This window comes from Chlorocebus sabaeus, chromosome 26 (assembly GCF_047675955.1).
Source record: "Chlorocebus sabaeus isolate Y175 chromosome 26, mChlSab1.0.hap1, whole genome shotgun sequence".
Classification (NCBI taxonomy): domain Eukaryota; kingdom Metazoa; phylum Chordata; class Mammalia; order Primates; family Cercopithecidae; genus Chlorocebus; species Chlorocebus sabaeus.
The window spans coordinates 47810462-47836385 of NC_132929.1; the positions used below are offsets into that span (position 1 = coordinate 47810462).

Consider the following 25924-nt stretch of genomic DNA (forward strand, 5'->3'; position numbering starts at 1 on the left):
TATTCGTAACTGCCAAAAACTGGAAACAACCAAAATGTCCTTCAACAGATAAATGAATAAACTATGGTACACCTATACAATGGAATATTACCCCATGATAAAAAGAAATGAGCTATCAAGCCACAGAAAGACATGAACGAATCTTTTTTTGTTTGTTTCTTGAGATGGGGTCTCGCTCTGTTACCCAGGCTGGAGTATAGTGGCGCAATCTAAGCTCACTGCAACCTCCGCCTCAGGGGTTCAAGCCTCCCACCTCAGCCTACCAAGCAGCTGGGTATACAGGTACATGTCACCAAGCCCAGCTAATTTTTGTGCTTTTTTTGTTTTCTTGTCGTTGTTTTTAGTAGAGATGGGGTCTCCCTATGCTGCCCAGGCTGGTCTTGAACTCCTAGGGTTCAAGCAACTCACTTGCCTCAGCCTCTCAATGTGCTGGGATTGCAGGCATGAGCCACCACACCCAGCCAGACATAAATAAATCTTAAGTGCATATTACTAAGTAAAACAAAGCAGTCTGAAAAATCTACATATTGTATGATTCAATTATATTACATCCTGGAAAGGGCAAAAATATATATATGTAGTAAAAAAGGTCAGTGGCTGCCAGCAGTTTAGGGGGAGGGATTGAACAGGTAAAGCACAGGGGATTTTTATGGCAGTGAAACTATTCTGTATGATACTATAATAGTGGACACATGACTTCCTGCATCTGTCAAGAACCAAATAGCATGAAGAGTGGAACTTAACGTATGCAAATATCAAAAATCATTTACGAGACTGGGGGATTCCACGAAGGAATGTAGACTATGACAAGAAAACAGCATGCATGACAAGTATATGAAACCTCAACAAATGTGGTGGAAGGAAAAGGTGCTGTTCTAAGTAATTACGGAAATGAGTGAAATCTGTAGGATTTAAAAGGAATTGGGCATAAGCACTGTATTCTAGTCGAAAAAGTCATTTCCCAGGGGGGTACAGGTTAACAATTTTGATACCACTACACATGTATACTGGAATTAAACAAGTAAATGGATGGCAGAGGATAGAAGACAGCTTTCTCATTGTTGAAGCAGGAGTTCACAGACAAGCAAGGGAAGAGGGCCAGAATGATCCATGTGGAGATGGATTACAGTTGGAGACATCATCATGAACTCATGTTTACCTTTATATAGATACAGATGATTACATATTAAAATATGTATAGATATGTGTATATACACAGGTTAGTATATACATACATATATTTCCTTGCTATGCCAGACAATAGGGCCTGTAAGAAATGACACCCCATCTGATGGGACAAATCTGGCAAGATGAGAAGGAGGTAGGCAAGAGAGAAGTTAGCTAAGAAAATATGATAAATCATCACTCCAGAAAGAAAGAATCAGGTAATAAAGGCCCTTGATGTAAGAAGCAGCATGGCAGGAGATGAGAACCTTTAGGTCCTATTCAACCTATAAGGAAAAAAAAAAAGTAGTATCCTTTTTTCTCCACCCACCCAGATGCCCCCATCTTGAAACAAAATAATCTAACCAAAATCTTAGTATGAGAAGAAATCGCAAATATGAAAAGAGAAAAATTAGCATAGCCCCAGAACATTATACCATCTAGCGTGGAAATATTCATCCTATCCAGCAAATTTAGGGACTATGGATGTCTGGAGCAAGTGGAGGCAAAGGAGAAAACACGAATTTTCTAAAGATTCTGCCTCACTCAATAGCAAACTGAGGCAGGTATCAGGAAAAATTCCATCTTTTGGAAATGCTATTTAAAAATAGTGCCTAATAAAAACATTATTGATAGAAAGCATTAACCCATTTACACCTACAAAATACACAAAATAAAAAATAAAAAGTTACAAAGTATTTGAAATGACAACTGAGAATGTAATCACTCACTTCTAATAATTCTGAGACAATAGGCAGAATTTCAGGATTACAGATATCAATGGAGTCATCCCGGTATGTCTTCTTTTTGTAACAGATATTACCCAAATGTAGTATGGCTGAGAGAAGAGAGAAAATCCTGGGAAAACAAAACACAAATTATAGCTTAATTGTATCCATTCCCAAAGATGGTTTCATTCTATAATTCTAGTTAAGCAAACTAACCAGTATAAATATGAAGTATCTAGTCTTTGGAAAATAAGCAATATGGGAATAATTACTAAAATTTACTGAGGGTTTACTATGTATCACATACTGTTTAAAATGCTTTTCATGGCTTTAAGTATTACACCACTTCTTATACAGTTATTTCAAAGAGACTTCTGCTATTGCCTGAATTTGTCACAGTGTTTTAAAAGGCCATGCCTTTCTAAATGCTATTTATCCTACCTGGAATGCTTTTTTCCTATACTGTTTCAGATACACTGAATCAGAATTGCCAAAGGAAAGGCCTTGAATCTGTATTTTTTTTTTTAATCAAGTATCCTAGCTGATTTTTTATTATTAGTTATGTTGTTAAAATGCTTTCCTATACCACATTACGGTGTTTGGGGTAAACGGTTTTTTGTGGGGGGGGTGTGTGTGTGTGTGTGTGTGTGTGTTAAGTATGAAGCAATGTGTGGTATATTAACCTCTACTGTGAAACAACTTCACATGGACCCTCCGTTCTAAAGTTCCGTCCTGAGTCAGAAGAGCATGTGCCCTCCAATCAACAACTAATCTCTCCACTTATGCTATATATCCCATCAACTCCTGTTAATTCAGGAACCTTAGGTTACCAAGCATCTCCATGTAGTTAAGAACAGTATATTACGTTCTTAACTTATCTGACATCTCAGAGGCATTTAACACAGCTAAACACTCCACTGAAAAACTCCTCAGTCTCCTTATACATACAGCTTTGTGTCACATGCAGTTATTTTCTTAGAATAAATATGGCTTACAAAATTTGGCTTACGAAAATTTAACACTATGTTTTCCTAAAATTATGAACTATTCCAACTAAAACAAAGATATTGCTTTAGGAACCTGAGATATCACCTTAGCAACATTTGAGAGGTACTGAATCACCATCTAACTTATAAATCTAATTTTTCAAATAATTTAAAGTTTTAAAATCTTTGAATCATTCACATGACTTACAGGAAATACAAATCTATTTAAAAAATAATGCATAATATTATTCTGGATTAAAGAATAAACTATCAACCGAAACATAACTAATGGAAGTCAAAAGATAAAAACAAATTCATGAGCCTCTTTTAAAAATTATTTTTATTTTTATTTTTATTTTTATTTATTTATTTATTTTTTGAGACGGAGTCTCGCTGTGTTGCCCAGGCTGGAGTGCAGTGGCCAGATCTCAGCTCACTGCAAGCTCCGCCTCCTGGGTTCACCCCATTCTCCTACCTCAGCCTCCCGAGTAGCTGGGACTACAGGCGCCCACCAACTCGCCCGGCTAGTTTTTTGTATTTTTCAGTAGAGACGGGGTTTCACTGTGTTAGCCAGGATGGTCTCGATCTCCTGACCTTGTGATCCGCCCGTCTCGGCCTCCCAAAGTGCTGGGATTACAGGCTTGAGCCACCGCGCCCGGCCTTAAAAATTATTTTTAATAGAAATTCACTAATTTTCAGTGAACTGTAGTTTATGTCACCAATTGAGTTGGTATGCCAACTTACATATTGTATTATTTGATTTTAATTGACTTCTCATAAGATTCTAGCAAATAGCCTGCTAATTAAAGAGTCATACCAATGATGTAAGTGCAAGCAAACAGAAAACAGCAGAGGTGATTTTCTCCTACTCTCAGTATAGGGTCATCAATCATGAGGTTAAAAATTAATAACAGAGGTTGGGTGCAGTGGCTCCTGCTGGTAATCCTAGCACTTTGAGAGGTTGAGAAAGGCAGATCACTTGAGCCCAGGAATGCAAGATCAGCATAGGCAACATGGCACAAAAAATACAAAATTAGCTAAGTGTGATGGTATAAGTCTGCAGTCCCAACTTCTTGGGAAGTTGAGGTGGGAGAATCATCTGAGCCTGGGGAGGTTGAGGCTGCAGTGAGCACTCCAGCCTAGGTGACAGAGTGCGACCCTGTCTCAAAAAAAAAAAAAAAAAAAAATTTTAACAATATAATCAGATCTGATATACTCATCAACACGACTCTCCCCCTCAAAAAAGTTATAAGTAACTATTTTTTTCTGGTGAGAGCCAAGGTTGAGTCTTTAATTTTAAATAATTTGTTTCAAATATAATTTATCTTATCTTTATCTCAACCTTTTTATATTTTTAATTTGTTTAGATTTACAATTTTAAAACTTATTAGAATGGTACAGATATAAACTATACAGAGGAAATATACTGAAAATTAAATACTATGCCTCTGATAAGTATGTATAATTTAATAAGATTAGAGATCACTGATACACAAAAAATGAAGAGCTATAAAAATAGTGTTACAAAGCAAAAGTTTTGAGTAACATCTATGGATAGGCTTCAGGGGCACCATAAATTCCTGCATTTATATGCAAATTGTTAAAGATGTACATTTTACAACAACAGTGCCAGCTTTCATCAGATTCTCAAAAGAATTTATGACCAAAAAAAGAATTAGAAATAATGCTCAAGATGGATGAGGTACTAGATGAGGAATACCACTTAGAAAACTATTTAAAAAGACCAACAGGAGAAATCTTTCGAAGACATATCATGTGTTCTCTATTGGAGGTATAAAAATACAACAAGTAAACTCACTGTCTTCGTGTCTTGGGAAGAAATCCTACCATTTCCATGGCAAGTTGTAGGCGCTCAAAGTCATGTCTCAAATCTTCTCCTTCCACCATGAAGCAATCCTGCTTATTCAAAATAAAAGTTTAAAAATCAAGATTATATATTTTAAAATAACGTGGGCCATTCAGAAATATGGTAATTTAGGATAAGTACCTGTATGTATAAATGCAAATTAGAGCTGGCAGAATAGTTAGGCCTAGTCAAATTCATTAGACCTCTTATCTTACTATAGGTATGCAAACTAAACACATACCTACTAAAATGCCAATAAGTTTACTTTTGTTCTCCCTTTCACAATCACCAAGATTAGGATCTCAAAAGTTAACTTAAGATAAAGAGCTAGCTGTACTTAGCAAGTATGCTGATACCAAGTTTAATTTTGAGAGGTTCTAAACAGTTTCAGAAATTCAAAGTATTTAAGAGTGCTCAATTCCACCAGCAAATATTATTTATTCAACAAACATTTAACAAGTGCCTACTCTAGGTAAGGCACTGAACTAGATATTAGTGACACAAAAATAAATTTTAGAAGAGGTAATAATTTAGTTGAAGAGTGAAGCCTAGATATATATAATATAAAGAAGTTTGCTACATCTATCTAATCTATATTTATATAGATCTACACAGATCTATATAGATTTTTTTTTTTTTCTTTTGAGACAGGGTCTTATTCCTGTTGCTCAGGTTGGAGTACAGTGGCATGATCTTGGCTCACTGCAGCTTCGACCTCCCGGGCTCAGATGATTCTCCCACCTCAGCCTCCCAAGCAACTGGAATTACCCAGCTAGTCCTACCATGACCAGCTAGTTTTTTGTATTTTTAATAGAGACAGGATTTCACCACGTTGCCCAGGATAGTCTTGAACTCCTGGACTCAAGCAATCCACCCACCTAGGCCTCCAAAAGTGCTGGAATTACAGGCGTGAGCCACTGCACCCAGCCTGTTACATCTACACTAGATATATACATATATAATTATTTATATATTTCATATATATAATTATTTCCTAATGAAATAACAGACAACACGGTAATCAAACAAGGAAAGAAGTATATGTGAAAGTATAAAAACCCTCAGAAAACACGTCATATGAGTCAGTAAAAATAGTTGTGAATAGTCACACACGCCTGTAATCCCAGCTACTTGGAAGCTTGAGGTAGGAGGATTTCTTGCGCTAAAGAGTTTGAGACCAGCCTGGGCAACACAGCATAACACCATCACAAGAAAAAAAAAAAATGCTGTGGAATACCAGATTAAAAAACACTACTTTTTAAGCATAACCCTTGCATTTCAGTTCCTAAAATAGTCAAACAGTAGTACACATACTCTAAATCTTCAAAACAATAAGTGAGTCATAAATCCCTTTAGTGTATGTTGTCACAGTCCCTTGCACTTTCAAAAACCTCCTCACATCTGCATTTACATTTTTAATGCCTATCTTCCTAGGGAATATTCTCTCAAGTACTCAGTGAAGTATATGAACAGTTAATCATCTTATTAACTGGAGATCCCCAGTGCGAAGTCAGTGCCAAAAACAAGTCATTATTTAGGTAAATACATAGTCATTGAATTACTGAATAACATATATTGAATTGAATGAAACATTCCTTTTTCAGAAATAAAGTGCTCATTTATTTTATAAAAAGTATTTATTATTTACCATGTACAAAAAAAATCTGTTTTAGGCACCGTAAGCATTAGTCAACGAATATCTGAAGTTTAAAATTAAGTTTTGAAATGCTATTAACAATATTTTTATTCTCTACATGGAAAGCTGCACATGCACAGTTTAAAATTTTAAATTCGCAAGTTCTTTCAGAGAACCCATGCATTTAATTTTATGACTATAAAGTTTTTGATAAGCAGTTTTAAGACATTCTACTGACATACCAACGTCCTACTCATTAAAATAACTTTTTTTTTTTTTTTGAGATGGAGTCTCACACTTGTCGCCCAGCTGGAGTGCAATGACGCGATGTCTGCACAGTGCAACCTCTGCCTCACGGGTTCAAGCAATTCCCCTGCCTCAGCTTCTCAAGTAACTGGGATTACAGGTGCATGCCACCGTGCCAGGCTAATTTTCTTATATTTTTTAGTAGAGACAGGGTTTTACCACATTGGCCAGGCTGGTCTCAAACTCCTGACCTCAGGTGATCCACCCACCTCAGCCTCCCAAAGTGCTGGGATTATAGGAGTGAGCCACCGTACCTGGCCCTAAGATAAATTTTTAAATGCATTCTTCTTTTACCTATAGTAAGTAAGCTCTCTTACTACTCTTCCCCCTACTTTCAAAACACAAACAGTTCATTCGCTTGATGATTTAACAAATATTTTCCTTTCACAAGTAGCAAGGCAGGGGGAATCTATGCTTCCACATGTGTCAATAATGATTCTTCTAACTAACAGTGTTCTAATCTGCCCTGAAAGTGAATGGAACAATTAACGTATATAAAATAGTGGAAAGTACACTGAAATATATTTGTATTTGCTCTTATCCTTAATCAAATGTTCTTAGAAACCCGAAGTGGTCTCAGTGAATATCAAAATCATAGTTTTAAAAAAATGTATATTAATTCCCTTCTCTGTTTCTCTGATGACAACTATAGAAGAAAAACTAAGGATAAATTAAATCTCCCAGAACAGAAATGACTTTTATCTTAATCTGGGCTCCCTGGGAGGTAGATCTTGAGACAGACCAAGAGTCAAATACAAGTCACAGAGAAAGTGAGAAAGTAAAAGAACAGACAGACTAAACAGTCTGTGGTAACTACTATGAAAGTAGTTAAATGGAGTTTAATCCCAAGATTATCTCTGGGAAACAATCTAAAACCTACAGAGGTGAAGGAGCTACTGTATTTATATAGCATCTCATCTCTCATCAGTCATTCATGGTTTGAGGACTTCTGGAGAGGGGGCAGGCAGCTGTTAATTCCCAAGTCATTTGTGAGTGCGTAATGGAGTTTAATCCCAAGGTTATCTCTGGGAAACAATATAAAACCTAGAAAGGTGAGGGAGTGACTGTATTTATATACCATCTCATCTCTCATCAGTCACTGTTTGAGGACTTTTGGAGAGGGAGCAGGCAGCTGTTAATTCCCAAGTCACTTCTAGAGGGCCCTACAAATGTCAAGGCCTTCCAGGGTTCTGGACAAAGCCTTCAGGCCCTAGCATCCAAATACTGGTCAGCCAGAGTTCAAGGAAATGGTAAGGTTTGTTCCAAGGATAAGGCCAGGGAACTAACAAACAACTGTTACAACCCCTTCCACTGAAAGAACATAGGCAATCCTTCTGTCAGCTCCGTATAAGTTCTTGTTTGTACTTGATAACATGCCACTACATTCCCCCAACAAACATACCCAAATACTCTTTCATGCTATCAGATCTTGCTCTTTCTATAAGGTGACATACTATCTCATTTACAAATGCCTAGGATAAACCTAGCATGCAGTAGGCAATTAGTGTGGGTGTGAGGGAGAGAAAGAGAAGAGTCAAATTAGATATTTTCTTCTACTGTGTCTCTATTTCTTAAAATGGTACTTAAGAAATCATACTATCTTGTCTTTTTTTCTTTTTTCTTTGAGATGGAGGCTCACTCTGTTGCTGAGGTTGGAGTGCAGTGGCACAATCCCAGCTCACTGCAACCTCCGCCTCCTGGGCTCAAGTGGTTCACCTCACCCTCCTGAGGAGTAGCTGGGACTACAGGTGTACACCACAGCATCCATCTGATTTTTATATTTTTTTGAAGGGACAGTGTTTTGCCATGTTGCCCAGGCTGGTCTTAAACTCTTGGGCTCAAGCAACCTGCCTAGCTCAGCCTTGCAAAGTGCTGGGATTACAGGCATGAGACACTGTCCAGTTCCATATTATATTTGATCCTTATAAAACCTCTGGTGGTAGTTATGATTGCCTTTCACACAAGCAGCAGCATTGGCTCAGAATTTAAGCCAACTGCTCCTATGGTGGTGAAGCTTGTTAATAGTGTAGCTGGGATTCCAACCAAGCCTGTTATTTATCTCCTTTTTTCTTAAGTGATCTCCAGCGTCTTTACTAACCTTCAAAGTCAATTGTTCCAGTTTATGTCCTGCACTCTACACTGGTAGTTATAAAAATGTATGATTTCTTAAGTACCATTTTAAGAAATAGAGACAAGTGGCTAGGCACAGTGGCTCATGCCTATAATCCCAGAACTTTGGGAGGCTGAGGCGAGCAGATCACCTGAGGTCAGGAGTTCAAGATCAGCCTGGCCAACACAGTAAAAACCTATCTCTACTAAAAATACAAAAATTAGCTGGGTGTGGTGCCGGGCACCTGTAATCCCAGCTACTCAGGAGGGTGAGGCAGGAGAATCGCTTGAACCTGGGAGGTGGAGGTTGCAGTGAGCTGATACCGTGCCACTGTGCTCCAGCCTGAATGACAAGGTGAGACTCCATCTCGAAAAACAAATTTAAAAAAAAAAAAAAATAGGAAGGAAGGAAGGAGGGAAGAAAAAAAAGAAAAGAAAAGAAAAGAAAAGAAAAGAAAAGAAAAGAAAAGAAAAAAAGATGCTAAGTGCTTTTTTAAAATTTTTTTGAGACAGGGTCTCACTCTGTCACCCAGGCTGGAGTGTAATGGTACAATCTTGGCTCACTGCAACCTATGTCTCCTGGGATCAAGTGATTCTCTCACCTCAGCCTCCTGAGTAGCTGGGACTACAGACACGTATCACTATGCCCTGCTAATTTTTTTTTGTTGTTTTTTGGTAGAGACAAGGTTTCACCATGTTGGCCAGGCTGGTCTCAAACTCCTGACCTCAAGTGATCCACTCGCCTAGGCTTCCCAAAGTGCTGGGATTATAAGCGTGACCAACCGCATCTGGCCAGATGTGAAGTGCTTTTTAAATCAAAAAATATACGCAGAGAAAGTTGTGCAATATGCGGAGACCTTATACCAGACTGGCAGAGGAGGGTGAGGAATAAAGCCAGAAAGACAATGTTTAAGTGTGTGACCACAAACTTACAAACTGACAGATGGGTTTTGGCAGTAGGAATCTTTACACTGCAAAAATACTTAAAACAGAGTAGATGAAAACATGGTTTCAGAGTATCCTGCCCAAGTTGCATCATGATCCCTGAAAGCATTATAGGAGGTCTACCACATAGGAAATGAGCTTCCAGGTATTTATAGATGTTTGGATTCCTGTAAAGGTAGTAGTGACCAAGGTTGGAGCTTTGTCTCCACAGAATAATACAGGTCAAATCCCTCTGCAGCATGATGGACACAGGTGTCCTGAGACTATCACTTATGGCAATTACCATTAAAACCCTACCTAATAGTTGGACCCTAAAATTCAAGGCTCAGATAAATAAAAGAATTTGGTGAGGCTGGCTGACCCTTTACATTGAAGTTATTCAGATCAGCTTTTTTTTTTTTTCTTTTTCTCGAGACGGAGTCTTGCTCTGTTGCCCAGGCTGGAGTGCAGTGGCATGATCTCAGCCCACTGCAAGCTCCGCCTCCAGGGTTCACGCCATTCTCCTGCCTCAGCCTCCCAAGTAGCTGGGACCACAGGCACCCACCACCACACTCAGCTAATTTTTTATACTTTTAAGTACAGACAGGGTTTCATCGTGTTAGCCAGGATTGTCTCAATCTCCTGACCTCATGATCCGCCCACCTCGGCCTCCCAAAATGCTGGGATCACAGGCGTGAGCCACAACGCCCAGCCTCAGATCAGCTTTAAGGTACAGTGGCAGACATCAGCCAACATATTACCAGTATTTAATTCATTCTTCATATTTTATAATTGAAGAAACAAAGGTTGAGATGTTATCAATAATAAAAATAAAAAGACAGGTAATAGATTATTACCACCTGAAGAGGGGAAATTAGCACTTATTAAATATTCTTCTACATGTCAGTCACCATGAGAGTTACTGAAACCTCAAAACACAAGGAGATAATTATATATACATTTACAGACAAGAGAAGAGAGTCACAGGTTAAATAACTTTCCAAAGGTTAAAAAAAAAATTTTTATAAATAACAGGGCTGGCCAAACCAAAATCTATGTAGTTCCAAATCCCCTGCTCTCCCCCATGCAACACTGCTGTTTGTGCTTATTTAATAGGATAACCCTTAAATGGAACTAAATCACCATAAAAGGGCAACAGCAGGTCCCTTGTAAAAAGCAATTTTCTAACTATAGGTCTCCTTGGGACCATTTATACAATTCCACGAAATACGTAAGTAATGTAGTACAACAGAACAGTCCTCAATCCTCTCTACCTATGATGCTGGTCACGTAAGTTCTAATAACTCACAGGGAAACAAAGTTTAGTTTGTCCCCAAATATATTATGAGGAAGAGCTAACAGGAAAGAATAAAAGATCCTCTGACTGTTTGCTTTTATTAATTAACATAAGAAAAACAATCAGAAATTAAATTTCAAACTATAATAGATATTCAAACACCATAAATGGATAATGGTGATGAAAGTATTATTAAGGGAAGAGCAGATTATGGCTACAAAGTTCTTCTAAAGGGAAAGATGGGTAATGATGACTTAAATGGCGGCAACAGCATTCGCTATGCACTTACTAAGGATTATGTACTCTATCAAGTTCTTTACATGCACAACTTTAAGACTCACAAAACTTAAAGACCATTATTAACCCCTAAATAAATGATACTGGAAAATAAACCAGCCAATATTCATGTTAGGTCATTCTGCTTCAGAGTGCAAATCCTTTTTTTTTTTTTTTTTTTTTTTTTTGAAATAGAGTCTTCCTGTATCACCCAGGCTGCAGTGTAACGGTGTGATCTTGTCTCGCTGTAGCGGCTGCCTGGGCTCAAGCAATCTGCCTGCCTCAGCCTCCTGAGTAGCTGGAACTACAGGCATGTATCACTATACCTGGCTTAAATTTTTGGAGAGATACAGTATCGCCTTGTTGCTCAGGCTAGTCTCAAACTCCTAGTCTCAAGCAATTCTCCCACCTCAGCTTCTAAAAGTGTTGAATTATAGGCATGAGCCAGTACTCTCGGCCCCCAAATTCTTAAGTATTACTTAGACTACCTCTGAAAAGTAGCAGATCAGTTCACGGCTTCACTGTAAGCTCAGAACCGATGATCTCTTCTATTTGCAGTATGTGTTTGCAGTCCCCTACCTGCTTTCCAAGGAGGCATGGTCACTTGGTGTAGTACGTGAAAAAGGAAAAAGGGGAGCATCTTAAGAATGGCAAAACAACTTGGGAGGCCGAGACGGGCGGATCACTAGGTCAGGAGATCGAGACCATCCTGGCTAACATGGTGAAACCCCGTCTCTACTAAAAAATACAAAAAACTAGCCGGGCGAGGTGGTGGGCGCCTGTAGTCCCAGCTACTCCGGAGGCTGAGGCAGGAGAATGGCGTGAACCCGGGAGGCGGAGCTTGCGGTGAGCAGAGATCCAGCCACTGCACTCCAGCCTGGGTGACAGAGCCAGACTCCGTCTCAAAAAAAAAAAAAAAAAAAAACCAAAAAAAAAACAACTTAAATTTTTTCTGTTAAAATATATCAGAATCTATAAATTTAAATGTCAAGTGTTTTTTTTCCCCCAAAATGTTAAATCTAAACTCCAAAATTACTTGGTTACATAATAGTAATACAATTAAAATTTATCAAAAAAAAATTATTATCCATGTATACTAATCCTTCTCACCTGTGAAATAGGCTAGTTCTGCAATTAGCAAAGTTTACAAACATGCAGCATGAATCAAAGTTGTGGTTCTTTAAAGCAAGGACTAAGAAATGTTTTCAGAAAGAATATTTAATAAATTAATTCATTAGTTAATTAATAGATATAGGAAGATTAGTGTGTGTTTTCAGCCTTTTTAGAACTTAATTGAAAATTTTAAAAAACATTTTGTGTTCTTTTTATAGTTACAAACTTGTCATAAAATATAACAAATAAAGCTAAATTTAGCTGGGCATGGTGGCTCATGCCTATAATCCCAGCACTTTGACAGGCCAAGGCAAGAGAATCACTTGAGGCCAGAGGTTCAAGACCAGCCTGGACAACAGAGTGAGACTCTATCTCTAATTTAAATATATACTTATTAAAATATAATACTACCATTTTTAAAAAATTAAAGCAAAATTTACCTATTCACTCTATATTACATCATGTATCCCCTTAAATCACTCAATTTAAAACAGAAAATAGGCTAGGCATAGTGGCTCATACCTGTAATCCCAGCACTTTTGGGCAGATCACTTGAGGCCACGAGCTCAAGACCAGCCTGGCCAATATGGCGAAACCCCATCTCTACTAAAAATAGAAAAATTAACCGGGCCTGGTGGCGCACGCCTGTAATCCCAGCTACTTGGGAGGCTGAGGCATGAGAATTGCTAGAACCCAGGAGATGGAGGTTGCAGGGAGCCAAGATCATGTCACTGTACTCCAGTAATAGTACGAGACTCTGTCTCAAAAAATAAAAATTAAAAAAAAAACCTTACTTATAGGAATTTCAATACTTATTTTTGGATAATTTTATTAAGGCTACAGACTCTTGCTACTGGGAAAAAAAATCAAAAAAAAATTTATGCATTCATTATGTGTAAAGATTGTTGACATATAAAACATAAAGGATGCAATTTTTTGAAATAAACAATAATTATTACTTGTAGTATGTGAGTAATGAAACTACTAAAAAATAAAAGGGGAAAAAAACTATAGTTCATACAAATCGACAGCAATGCTGAAGAATCAGGAATATAATCAATTTAATGTTTGTCAAAATATTGAAAGTGGACTAAGTCTTAATGACCAGAAAATATCCAAAAAAAAGTAAATTAACTGGTTTTAAATCAACAAACTATACAGATATAAATCAATCATTCAAAAGAAATGAAACACTGATTTATCTTCCTTCCTAGGATTATTTGTATTTCAGCTGATTTGCATTCTAAATCTTCAGATGGATGCAAATGAGCAATGTGAGGACCCTTTGACAGGAACACAGAATATTTAGGTACTTGTACTGACCGGCTCAGAGTCATAGCAATAATCATCCCAGCTCTGTCTGAGGGGTTTCTTTGTTATCTGAAAGTAAGGCAGATTAGTTAGGTAGAATTAATGGTTATTACAATTTTCTAATGATCTCTTAGATGTGGTGTGCAGGTAGTACTGCTGCTATCCATTGAAAAGTTATTTTACATAGCAGCATAAAACAAGAAATAATGAAGTAAATTTTCACATTCTGGGAGACTGTATACTATACTACCCAACTCATATATACCATAGGCTCCAGTGACTGTTATTTATATAAACTGAGTCCCATATCCTATGAATACTGACATTATGACAGAAATATATTATAGTCATTAATTACAAAAAGATCTGAAAGAAGAGCAAAATTCCAGAGTTCTCTAATATTAACTATCAGCTCATTTATGAGATCATTACTTTATAAAAAAGAAAATCTTTAATCACTCAAATATAATACAAATAGTTTAAACTGGGGAGGAAAAAACTCACAAGCTGAATTAGCAAATATTTTTGAAAAGCTACTTATATTAATACAAAGTCATTAGTTTATATTAATATATGCAGTTTCAAAATTAAGAAATAACAGTTAATGCAACACACTGTATATCTTGGGGAAAGCCAAAGGTATAACCTTTTTTTTTTTTTTTTTGTGAGACAGAGTCTCACTCTGTCACCCAGGCTGGAGTGCAGTGGCATGATCTTGGTTCACTGCAACCTCTGCCTCCCGAGTTGAAGCGATCTCATGCCTTAGCCTCCCAAGTAGCTGAGATTACAGGCATGCGCCACCACACCGAGCTAATTTTTTTGTATGTTTTAGCAGAGACAAGGTTTCATGATGTTGGCCAGGCTGGTCTTGAACTCCTGATCTCAGGTGATTCAACCGCCTCAGCCTCCCAAAGTACTGGGATTACAGGTGTGAGTCACTGCACTCAGCCAAAGATATAACTTTCACAACCCTAAATATATACTGCTATCTTTGAACCATCACTAGTGTCAATTTGCTTACAAAACCTTCATAAGGATTTTTTAACTGTCATAAAATAATTTCTTTCCATAGACATTACATCTTGCCTCCAACAATGGAAAAATAAGGGGAGACAATCTATTATTTAAATGATCTATTGTTTGTTTTACTAATTCCATTAATGTTGGTTGTAAAATTTTTGTTATTATGAGAAATAATAAAAGTGGTAAAGTCAATGTAATGAAAAGTGAGAATTACTCCTTAATGTGGAAGTTTAGGGACGAATTTTGAGTTTTGAGGAAAGATCCAAATTCTCTAAGTCATTTGCCTCTGAACAGTCATACTCTAAGTCAATGTCACAGTAACATGCAAAGACGTACATGTATGAGACTTCAAAACATGCAAATTAGGTTTCAAGTAATCCTTACCAAAGGACAAGAATTAATCATTAGTAACATTTAATATCCTGGGGTTGTAAAAGGCAAATCACTTTAGTAAAAGTAAAGCATTTTTCTAATAGAGTAGAAGTATCAATAAACAGCTTAGTTTTTTTTTTCCCAAAGAATTTCACAGAAAATGAAAAAGCACATACATTATCTGAGCTTTTAACATTTATATGAGGATGGTAATTACCCTCAAATTTGAGAACTGCATCACGTAAATTTGTAGAGTACATGTATGAAAATGCTAGCTAATATCCATTTGTAGATTTGCGAAAGTAAGTACTAGAAAAAAGACACTTTTCAAGCATTAAATTTAATACTGCCCTATACTTCAAAATGCTTTTTATGAACTCTCACCTGATTGAGATAATGATATTCCTCTGGTTGCTTAAGATGGAATGCTGATCTCTCGTCTTCACTTGCTCCTGCCAGGAGGTAATAGAATACATGATAGTTCCTGTGGGAAACAAAGTAGTACAGTTTTATAATGTGTGATTTATGGTTATCATTTAACAGGGGGAGGGGGGAAGCAAACAGTAATTAGTAAAATGTATCAGCTTTGCTTCATTTTTTAACATAAATGTGATAAATTCAGCATTTAAGAACTCCTAAAAATTGAATGATGTTCAATTTTTGTTCAAAAAATACAAGAGAGAGGGATGAAGGCAGCAAAATTAACAAAGTTAGGACCTCTGAAAATTTTCTTCTCCATAAAACCAATGAGAAATCTGGCAAATCTGTCATAATTAACCTTTTCAGAACTGTGGAAACTAATCAAAACCTTGCAACAACCCAGAGAGTGTTTACTCAATAAAAAGAGCCAAATCTCAATTAAAAAATGGCTTTGTAGTGTTTTTAACTTGCCCTATTGCATCCCCTTGAAAACCAACAGCCTGCAAACTTGGAGATCAGAAGCCTGGCAGCTACCAGAAGGGTCAGAACAGGTTCTGGGCTTGTTCAAAGCCTCATTCCCTAAGAAATACCATTATTTGAACTGTATGGTGGGTCCCTGTAAGCAGCCATATTCACGACTGACTCTAGGAGATTCATTCAGACTTCACATGGTGCAAAGATCTTTTCCCCAGAAGCATCCATAGAAACTGAGGCTGAACAGCCTACTTCCTAAAGCAGTGGATCAAAGTTGGGACAAACAATAGGCTAATTAAGAAACTTAAAAGGAAAAGCTGGTGAATGTGATCTTCATACTGGCTTTGAAAACCTCCAATAAATTTTCTAGGAATCTAGAAGGCCATATGTGTGCAGAACCCTGTGGGCATGCCCAGGGTTGTATGTGCTCTCAGAAAAAAAACAGATTAAATATAAACTCTCACCTCCGGTTAACTCTGAACCTCTGCACAAGCAGAAAATAAAGGCTAAGGTAGATTTGTAAAATACCTAGCTGAGTGTTGGAGGCATGGAACAATATACATAGAGAGTCCTGTGGCAAAGAGTGAGAGACTTGCTTATTGTTTCCAAGCATTTAAATAAATCTCTGTCAAGTTATTACCTGACAACTAAGTTAAATAAGCAGATACTTCAATAGCCACACTCAAAAAAGAATATCGACTTTATAAAATTAATTCAGAAAAGTCACAAAACAAACAGTAGGAACAAAAACAACCATCAAACCCTGGTAAGGAGAGGACTCATTTCTAGAGTTGCCACATTATATTATTTTAAAAATCCAATTTTTCAGCCGAGCATGGTGGCCACACCTATAATCCCAGCACTTTGGGAGACTGAGGTGGGTGGATCACGAGGTTAAGAGATGGAGACCATCCTGGCCAACATGGCGAAACCCCGTCTCTACTAAAAATACAAAAATTAGCTGGGCATGGTGACATGCACCTGTAGTCCCAGCAACTCAGGAGGCTGAGGCAGGAGAATCACTTGAACCCAGGAGACGGAGGTTGCAGTGAGCCGAGATCGTACCACTGCACTCCAGCCTGGTGATAGAGCGAGACTGTCTCAAAAAAAAAAAAAAAAAATTTTTGTTTTGAGACAGGTATCTGTCACCCAGGTTGGAGTGTAGTGGCATGCTCACGACTCACTGCAGCCTCAACCTGCTAGGCCCAAGTGATTCTCCCACTTCAGTCTCCCTACTAGCTGGAACCACAGGTGTGCACCACCCAACCTGGCTAATTTTTGTATTTTTTGTAGAGACAAGAGTTTCACCATGTTGCCCAGGCTGGTCTCGGAAGTCATGGGGGCTCAGGTGATCTACCCATCTTGGCCTCCCAAAGTGCTGGGATTACAGGCATGAGTCACCACACTCAGCCAAAAAAATCCAGTTTTCAACAACAACAACAAAAATTATAAGGCATGCAAAGAAAAAAGACAGTATAGCCGATACAAAGTAGAAAAAGTATTAATAACTGTCCCTGAAAAAACCCAGACATTAGACTTACAAGATTTTAATCAGCTATTTTAAACGTGTTCAATGAACTAAAGAAAGTTACATTTAATGAACTAAAGAAAAATATAAGAACACTATCTCACCAAATAGAGACTAATATACAGGACTCATAAGAAATTAATCAAAAAAGAATTCTTGAGTTGAAAAATATAACTGAAATGAAAAAGTATCTAGAGGAGCTTAACAGCTAATATGAGTAGGTAGAAGAAAGAACCAGTGAACTTGAAGAAAGAATCAACAAACATGAAGACAGGTTAACAGACTCTCGTCTAAAGAACACAAGAAAAAAAACGGAGAATAAGAAACAAGGTTTCAGAGACCTGTGGGACACCATTAAAAAGACTCCCACGGGGGGCACAGTTGCTCATGTCTATAATCCTAGCACTCTGGGAGGCAGAGGTGGGTGGATCACCTGAGGTCAAGAGTTCAAGGCTGCTCACGCCTATAATCTCAGCACTTTGGGAGGCAGAGGTGGGTGAATCACATGAGGTGAGGAGTTCGAGGCTGGCCTGGCCAACATGGTGAAACCCCATATCTACTAAAATTACAAAAAAAAAAAAAGCTGGGCATGGTGACAGGCACTTGTAATCCCAGCTACTCAGGAGGCTGAAGCAGGAGAACCACTTGAACCCGGGAGGCAAAGGCTGCAGTAAACTGAGATCTCACCATTGCACTCCAGCCTGGACAACAAGAATGAAACTCTGTCTCAAAAAAAAAAAAAACAAAAACAAAAACAAAAAACAAAAGAAAAGAAAGAAAAAAAGACTCCTATACATACTAGGAGTTCTAAAAGGAGAAATAAGAAAGGGACATAAAGAGTACTTGAAAAAACAATTGCCAAAATCTCTCTCCAAATTTGATGGAAAACATTAATCTGCACATCCAAGAAACTCAATGAACTCTAGAAAGTATAAACTCAAAGAAATCCACATTTTGACAAACCAAAATTCTTCAAAGGCAAAGACAAAGAATTTTGAAAGCACCAAGAGAGAAACTCCTCATCAAGGAATCCTAATGTAAGATTAACAGCTGATTTCGCATCAGGAACCATGGCAGATGGATAACGTATTCAAAATGTTTAAAGGAAAAAAAAATGTCAATCAAGAAGTATATATCCAGGAAAAATAAAGGAGAAATTAGAACACTGCCAGATAAACAAACTTGGACTTCACAGCTACAGATGGGCCTTACAAGAAATACTAAAGGTAATTCATTTTTCTGACTGAAATAAAAGGATACTAGACAAGATTCAATTAAACATGAAGAAATAAAGAACAATGGCAAATACAAAAGACAGTATAAATTAATTAACTCATTGATTGATTGACTGACAGGATCTCACTCTGTTGTCCAGGCTGGAGGGCAGTGGCACAATCTCAGCTCACTGCAACCTCTATCTCGTTTCAAGTGATCCTCTTACCTCGGCTTCCCAAGTAGCTGGGACTCCAGCGTGCACCACCACACCTGGCTAATTTTTGTAGAGATAAGGTTTTGCCATGTTGTCTAGGCTGGTCTTGAATTCCTGGCCTCAAGTGATCTGCCCACCTTGGCTTCCCCAAAGTGCTGGGATTACAGGCAGGAGCCACTGCACCTGGCCTATTTTTTATTTATAACACTTTTTTCCTATTAAACTTGAAAAATTACATAAAGCAGTAATTATAAATGTGTTGATGGATGTACCACCATAAAGAAGTAATTTGCATAACAGTTACAGGACAAAGGAGCAAGAAAGGAAGAGAGCAACATACAAGCAAAGTTTGTTGTATACTATCAAAATTAAGTTGTCAGTATTCCAAACAACATTGTTATAAGTTAAGATTTTAACTACAATACCCGGGGTAACCAATAAGAATATAAAAAATAATAAAAAGAAATGCCAATGAAATTAAAATGGTACACTAGAAAACATTTATTTAATGCAAAAGAAGGCAGGCATAGAATAACAGAACAACAAAAAAAAATCGTTAACACATATGGAGAACAAACAGCAAAATGGTATTAATAATCCTACCTTATCAATAATTACATTAAGTATACATACATTAAACGCTCTATTCTAAAGGTAGATAAACGGCAGAATGGATAAAAACAAAATGTATGGTCCAACTACATACTGTTTACAAGAGATAAGCTTTAGATTCAAAGACACAAATAGGTTAAAAATAAAAAGATGAGGAAAAAAGATATCATGCAAGCGATATCCAAAAGCAAGCTAGAGAATACCAGATAAAACAATAATTACTAATTATTACTAATACCAGGTAAAATAAAGTTAAAGACCAAACTTGTTCCTAGGGACAAAGAAGGCCATCTTATAATGACAAAAGGGCCAATCCATCAAGAAGATATAACAATTTAAAAAACATATATGTGTGTCTAAGAACAGAGCCCAAAAAAACATTGAGCAAAAAGAACATTTTTTTTTTTTGAGACGGAGTGTCGCACTGCCACCCAGACTGGAGTGCAGTGGTGAGACCTCGGCTCACTGCAACCGCCACCTTCCAAGTTCAGGTGATTCTCCTGACTCAGCCTCCCGAGTAGCTGGAAATACAGGCGCATGCAACCACACCTGGCTAGTATTTGTACTTTTAGTTTCACCATGTTAGCCAGGCTGGTCTAAAACTCCTCATCTCAAATGATCCACCTGCCTTGGTTTCCCAAAGTGCTGGAATTACAGGAGTGAGACAGTGTACCCGGCCACAAAAAGAACTTGATATAACTAAGAGAAGAAGTACACAATTCAACAATAATACTGAGAGACTGCAATACTCCACTTTCAATATTGAAGAAAGTAATCAGACAGAAGATGGACAAGAAAAACAGGACTTCAAAATTACTATATACCAATTAGACCTAACACATGTTTATAGAACACTCCAGCCAACATAAGGAGGATATGTTTTTTCAAGTCCACATGGAGTATCCTCCAGGGTAGACCATGTGTAGTCTACCACAAAACAAGCCTCAATAATTTAAGGAGATTGAAATCATACAACTACTCCAAACACTTTGCAGTGAAATAACAAATCACATTTCCAAAATACAAATACATGGAAATTTGACAACACATTCCTAAGTAACCAGTGGGTTAAAGAAGTCACAAGCAAAATTATAAAACACTCCAAGATGCACAAAAACGAAACACTACCCAATACTTGGAAAACAGTTGAAGCAGTCCTTAGAGGGGCTTTATAACTGTAAACCCAATAAAAAAAAGATCTCAAATCTATAACCTAACCATCCACCTTAAGAAACTAGGAAAAAAAGGCAAACTAAACCCAAAGCAAGCAGAATAAAGGAAATAATAAGCATCAGAGCAGAAATAAATGAAACAGGAAAAGGAAAGAGAGAACATCAATGAAACTAAAGACTGGTTATTTGAAAACATCTTCAAAATTAAACTTTTTTCTAAACTGATGAGACAGACACAGAAAGAAACAGAGAATCAAATTCAGGAATGAATGAAAGAGGAACATTACTACCAATCTTACATAAACAAAAAAGACTGTAAGGGATACTATAAAACAACTTTTTGGCATTAAATTAGACCACCTAGATGAAATGTACAAATTCCTGCAAAGATAAAAACTACCAAATCTGACTACAGATGAAACAAAAAGTCTGAACAGATCTATAATAACTGAAGTGTTTGAATTAATAATCAAAACTTCACACAAATAAAAGTCAGAACCAGATGGCTTTGCTGGTGAATTCTACCAAACGTTTAAAGAATTAACCCAATCCTTAGCAAACTCTTCTGGAGAATTGGTTTGTAAAAACTGGATCTTCACCTCTCATTCATTCTCCAAAACCAAGGAAATAAGAGTTATATCCCCTTATTTCATTATCATTAAAATGTGTTAGAAAAAGTTACTAATAGTTTTCCATCTGTAAAATGGGAATAAATCAACAAGAAGCAGAGAAGTTAAGTGAGATGCCCAAGGCATATCCAATATTTGAATGTAGGTCAAACCCTCTCTTAACCAAATCTCACTGCAGGATGAAACAAATCATTAATTTACTTCTCTATCTTATTTCTCCATCTGAAGGATACCACATATATCATCTCTAAAGACCTGTATACCTCAAGTAATACAATCAAGTTAAGAGCTTTATTGAAAATTTTTTTCTCAAGTTAGAAAAAGAACACTAAGGAAATGGGAGAAAAGTCCCGAGGTACATTGCTCACCAAGAGGAATGAGGAACAACTGAGAAACTACTTACTTGTTCTGACAGTTTGCAATAGTTCTATATACCAAATAAAGATCTCCTAGCAGCCTCTGAAAAACTGCAAAGTTCTGCCCACGACAGAAATAGCAATTACGCATAAAGCTATGCATGACGTAAACAGAATTAAGGATCATAATACACAAAGACCTTAAAAGTCAATCTGCATGATACAAATGTTAACTTCATCTAATTACACAAATAAAAATACGTACCGTTCATTATGCTCTTGATAAACGAGTCTGGACTTCTCCAGTAGGTATTTTTCAACATAGGCACTACAAGAAAAATAAAATTGGTTGATATAAATAATAAAGTCTAATATAAGGTATACAAACATTTGGAGACAGTGTAGAAGTAAAAAGAATACTATTGGCCAGGAGCAGTGGCTCAAGCCTGTAATCCCAGCACTTTCGGAGGCCGAGACAGGCGGATCACGAGGTCAGGAGATCGAGACCATCCTGGCTAACACGGTGAAACCCCGTCTCTACTAAAAAAAAAAAAAAAAAAAAAAAAAAGTAGCTGGGCGTGGTGGCGGGCGCCTGTAGTCCCAGCTACTCGGGAGGCTGAGGCAGGAGAATCACTTGAAACTGGGAAGCAGAGGTTGCAGGGAGCCAAGATTGGCCAGGTGAGTCTCTAACTCCTGACCTCAAATAATTTTTGACCTCAGCCTCCCAAAGTGCTGAAATTATAGGGGTGCCTGGCCTGAGTTTTTTTTTCCTATACATACATGCCTATGACAAAGTTTAATTTATAAATTAGGCACAGAAGACAGGGGTCACCAAGCCCCAGGGCATGGACTCATAGTGGTTGGCCTGTTAGGAACCGGGCTACACAGCAGGAGGCAAGCGGCCAGCAACTGAGCAAAGCTGAGCTCCACCTCCTGTCAGCTCAGCGGCGGCATTAGATTCTCATAGGAATGTCAACCCTATTGTGAACTGCACATGCGAGGGATCTAGGCTGCACACTCCTTATGAGAATTTAATGATACATGTAACACGCTTGAATCATTCCGAAACCATTCCTCCATCCCCCAGTCTGTGGAAAAACTGTCTTCGACGAAACCAGTCCCTGGCACCAAAAAGGCTGAGGACCACTGCAGTAAGAGATTAATAATAACTAATAGTAAAATAAAACAAGTGGGCTGGGCACAGTGGCTCATGCCTGAAGTCCAAGATTAGCCCAGCCAACACAGTGAAACACCGTCTCTCCAAAAAATACAAAAATTAACCAGGTATGGTGGTACACGCCTGTAGTCCCAGCTACTCTAGAGGCTGAGGCAGAAGAATCACTTGAACCCGGGAGGAAGAGGTTGTAGTGAGCCAAGATTGCACCACTGCACTCCAGTCTGGGCGATTGAGACCCTTTTCAAAATAAATAAATAATAGAACAATTATAACAATACACTGTAATAAAATGTATGTGCATGTGGTCTCCGTCTGAAAACATCTTACTGTACTATACTCAATTATCTTTGGGTAACTGAAACTGCATAAAGTGAAACTACAGGTAAGGGTGGTGGTAGGGGGAGTTTAAAGGGATACGTAAGAATTTGCTGTACTTTTCCTCTTATTTTTGCTGTGAAGCTACCACTGCTCTAAAAAATAAAGTCTATTTTAAAAAAAAAACCTGTAAAGAATATTGCTCACACAACCAGAGGACCCTGAACATAGACTATATAATAAGAAACAATATTGTAACAAAATTATATTTCTTGAATATAATAATATGGTTATATAGAAAAATGTAGATTAGAAAATACCAACTTGAAAACAATATTTTATTTTTTTATTTTTTTTTTGAGAGACAGAGTCTCGCTCTGTCACCCAGAATGGAGGAGCAGAATGGCATAATCTCAGCTCACTGCAACCTCCCCCTCCTAGGTTCAAGAGATTCTCCTGTCTCAGTTTCCTAAGTAGCTGGGACTACAGGCTTGCACTACCATGCCCAGCTAATTTTTGTATTTTTTAGTGGAGATGGGGTTTCACTGTATGTTGGTCAGGCTGGTCTTGAACTCCTGACCTCAGGTGATCCACCCACCTCAGCCTCCCAAAGTGCTAGGATTACAGGCATGAGCCACCGTGCCCGGCCTTGAAAACAATTTCTTAAAAGAGCAAATGTATGCATAATATACAGAAAGCAAATGCAACACATTAACTACAATTAACAAATCTACGTTAAGGGTATGAGTGACTGTTGTACATTAGTCTTAAAATTTTTCTGAGGTTTGAACTTTTCCAAAAGAAAAAGGTTGACAGGGAAGAATTTTAATGTTGATACCAATGTCTGGGAATGAACAATACATAGTTTATAAAAAGGTAAAGACAAAAATTAAAACATGCTCCGAAGCCTACGCCTGCTAAGTAGCAGTACTTACCCAAGTACAGTGCCTGTTTCCTGGTAATTTACTTGAATAAACTTCCCAAAACGACTTGAATTGTTATTATGAGCTGTCTTTGCATTTCCAAAGGCCTGTCAAAATAAATAATTCTCATTAGTTTCACTTAAAAAAACTTTTTTTTTTTTTTGGAGAGGGGATTAGGTCAGCTGCTTAGGTCAGCTCATAGACAAAATGCTGAAGAGATAGTAAAAGGGCAATTTGCTTTTATGTTCAGACTCATTTACGGTTCAGGTAAAATATTTTAAAAAAGCAATTAACAACTGAAAGAAGACCAAGTAGGTTTTATTTTCTACTATTCAGTAAGATAAACCATAATTGTATTTTATGTTATTTATTTACTTTGGAGACACAGTCTCGCTGTCACCTAGCTGGAGTGCAGTGGTGTGATCTCAGCTCACTGCAACCTCTGCCTTCTGCGTTCAAGCAATTCTCCTGCCTCAGCCTCCCGAGTAGCTGGGACTACAGGCCCACGCTCCCACACCTGGCTAATTTTTTGTATTTTAGTAGAGATGGGGTTTCAATGTGTTGCCCTGGCTGGTATGGAACCCCTGAGCTCAGGCAATCTGCCCACCTCAGCCTCCCAAAGTGCTAGGATTATAGGTGTGAGCCACTGTGCCCAGCCAAAATAAATCATAATTTTAAAAAACTTAATGTTCTTTACAGTTTGGATTTCTCTTTCACATTCCAAAGCCCCCCTAAAAAAGTCTTAATATATTTATACTTTTACTTTTTTAAAAATTTGCTAAACTGAAGTAACAAGGAGTTAGGAAAATAATAATTACATCAAAATAATTACAATTTTAGAATAGAATAAATGAAATGAAATTCCAGTACATAATGTACTATACTTTATTATGCCTATTTAAAACAAAGCTAGAGTACTCATTACAAAAGAATAAGAACTATAAACTTCCTAAATTGTCACCCAAAGTATGTACCTAGGAATGGAATACTGGCCAGAAATAAAAGTAAACTAATGATATCAACAAACACTATGCTAAGCACAAGAAACCAGGCAAAAAGTACATATCATATAATCTATTTATATGAAATTCTAGAATAGGCAAAACAAGAGTAACAGGAAGCACATCAGTGGTTATCTGGGAATCCGGGTGGAATTGAGAAATATCTACAAAGGGGCACAATGGGTGATAAAGATAATCTACAGTTCAATTCTATGATGGTGGTTACATGGATATATACATGTATCAAGATTCACTGAGCTGTACACTTTAAATATGTACATTATATTGTAAGTTATAGCTCAATATGGCTCAATGAAATTTAACATTTAAATGTTTTTAAAAAATGAAGCCACTGCCCTAGCCTGAGCATTCACATTATACTTGAAGAAACAAAACTAGAAAAGACAGAGATGATTCATTACAGAGCTTTTTTCTTCTCCTCTAATAATCTCATGGGAACGGCATGCCCTCTAACTCCAAAATCCTAAAGTAGCCATTTACTGAACACCTCCCTAAATGCAAAGCTGTTTGTGCTAAACTGTAACTGTGCAGAGCACATATACATAGACACACGCACACATACAAGACATGGCGAGGAGGTCAACGAAGCTCGTGCCCCATCAACTACATCTGTACTCAAGTAGTCATCAAATCATGGTCCTGAGACCAGAAACATCAGCATCTCCTGAAAATTTATTAGAAATTCAAATTCTTGGGTCCCTCACAAAACTATTAAATGAGAAACTCTGAGGATAAGGTCCAGCAATCTGTGCTTA

General features: G+C 37.5%; 1 protein-coding gene across 15 annotated transcripts in view; it reads right to left on the bottom strand.

The window, feature by feature from the left end:
- Positions 1–25924, bottom strand: part of MYO9A (myosin IXA) — a 308489-nt gene that overhangs the window by 198040 nt on the left and 84525 nt on the right. For 14 of the 15 annotated variants that reach the window (XM_008016030.3, XM_038010113.2, XM_008016029.3 and 11 more), the window contains 6 exons: positions 24160–24254; positions 21998–22060; positions 15497–15596; positions 13730–13786; positions 4698–4795; positions 1896–2022 (listed from right to left, as the gene is read on the bottom strand). In XM_008016030.3, coding sequence (XP_008014221.3) covers positions 1896–2022; positions 4698–4795; positions 13730–13786; positions 15497–15596; positions 21998–22060; positions 24160–24254 — 540 coding nt within the window. The remainder of the gene's footprint in view (positions 1–1895; positions 2023–4697; positions 4796–13729; positions 13787–15496; positions 15597–21997; positions 22061–24159; positions 24255–25924) is intronic. The other variant, XM_008016036.3, reaches the window with a different exon arrangement.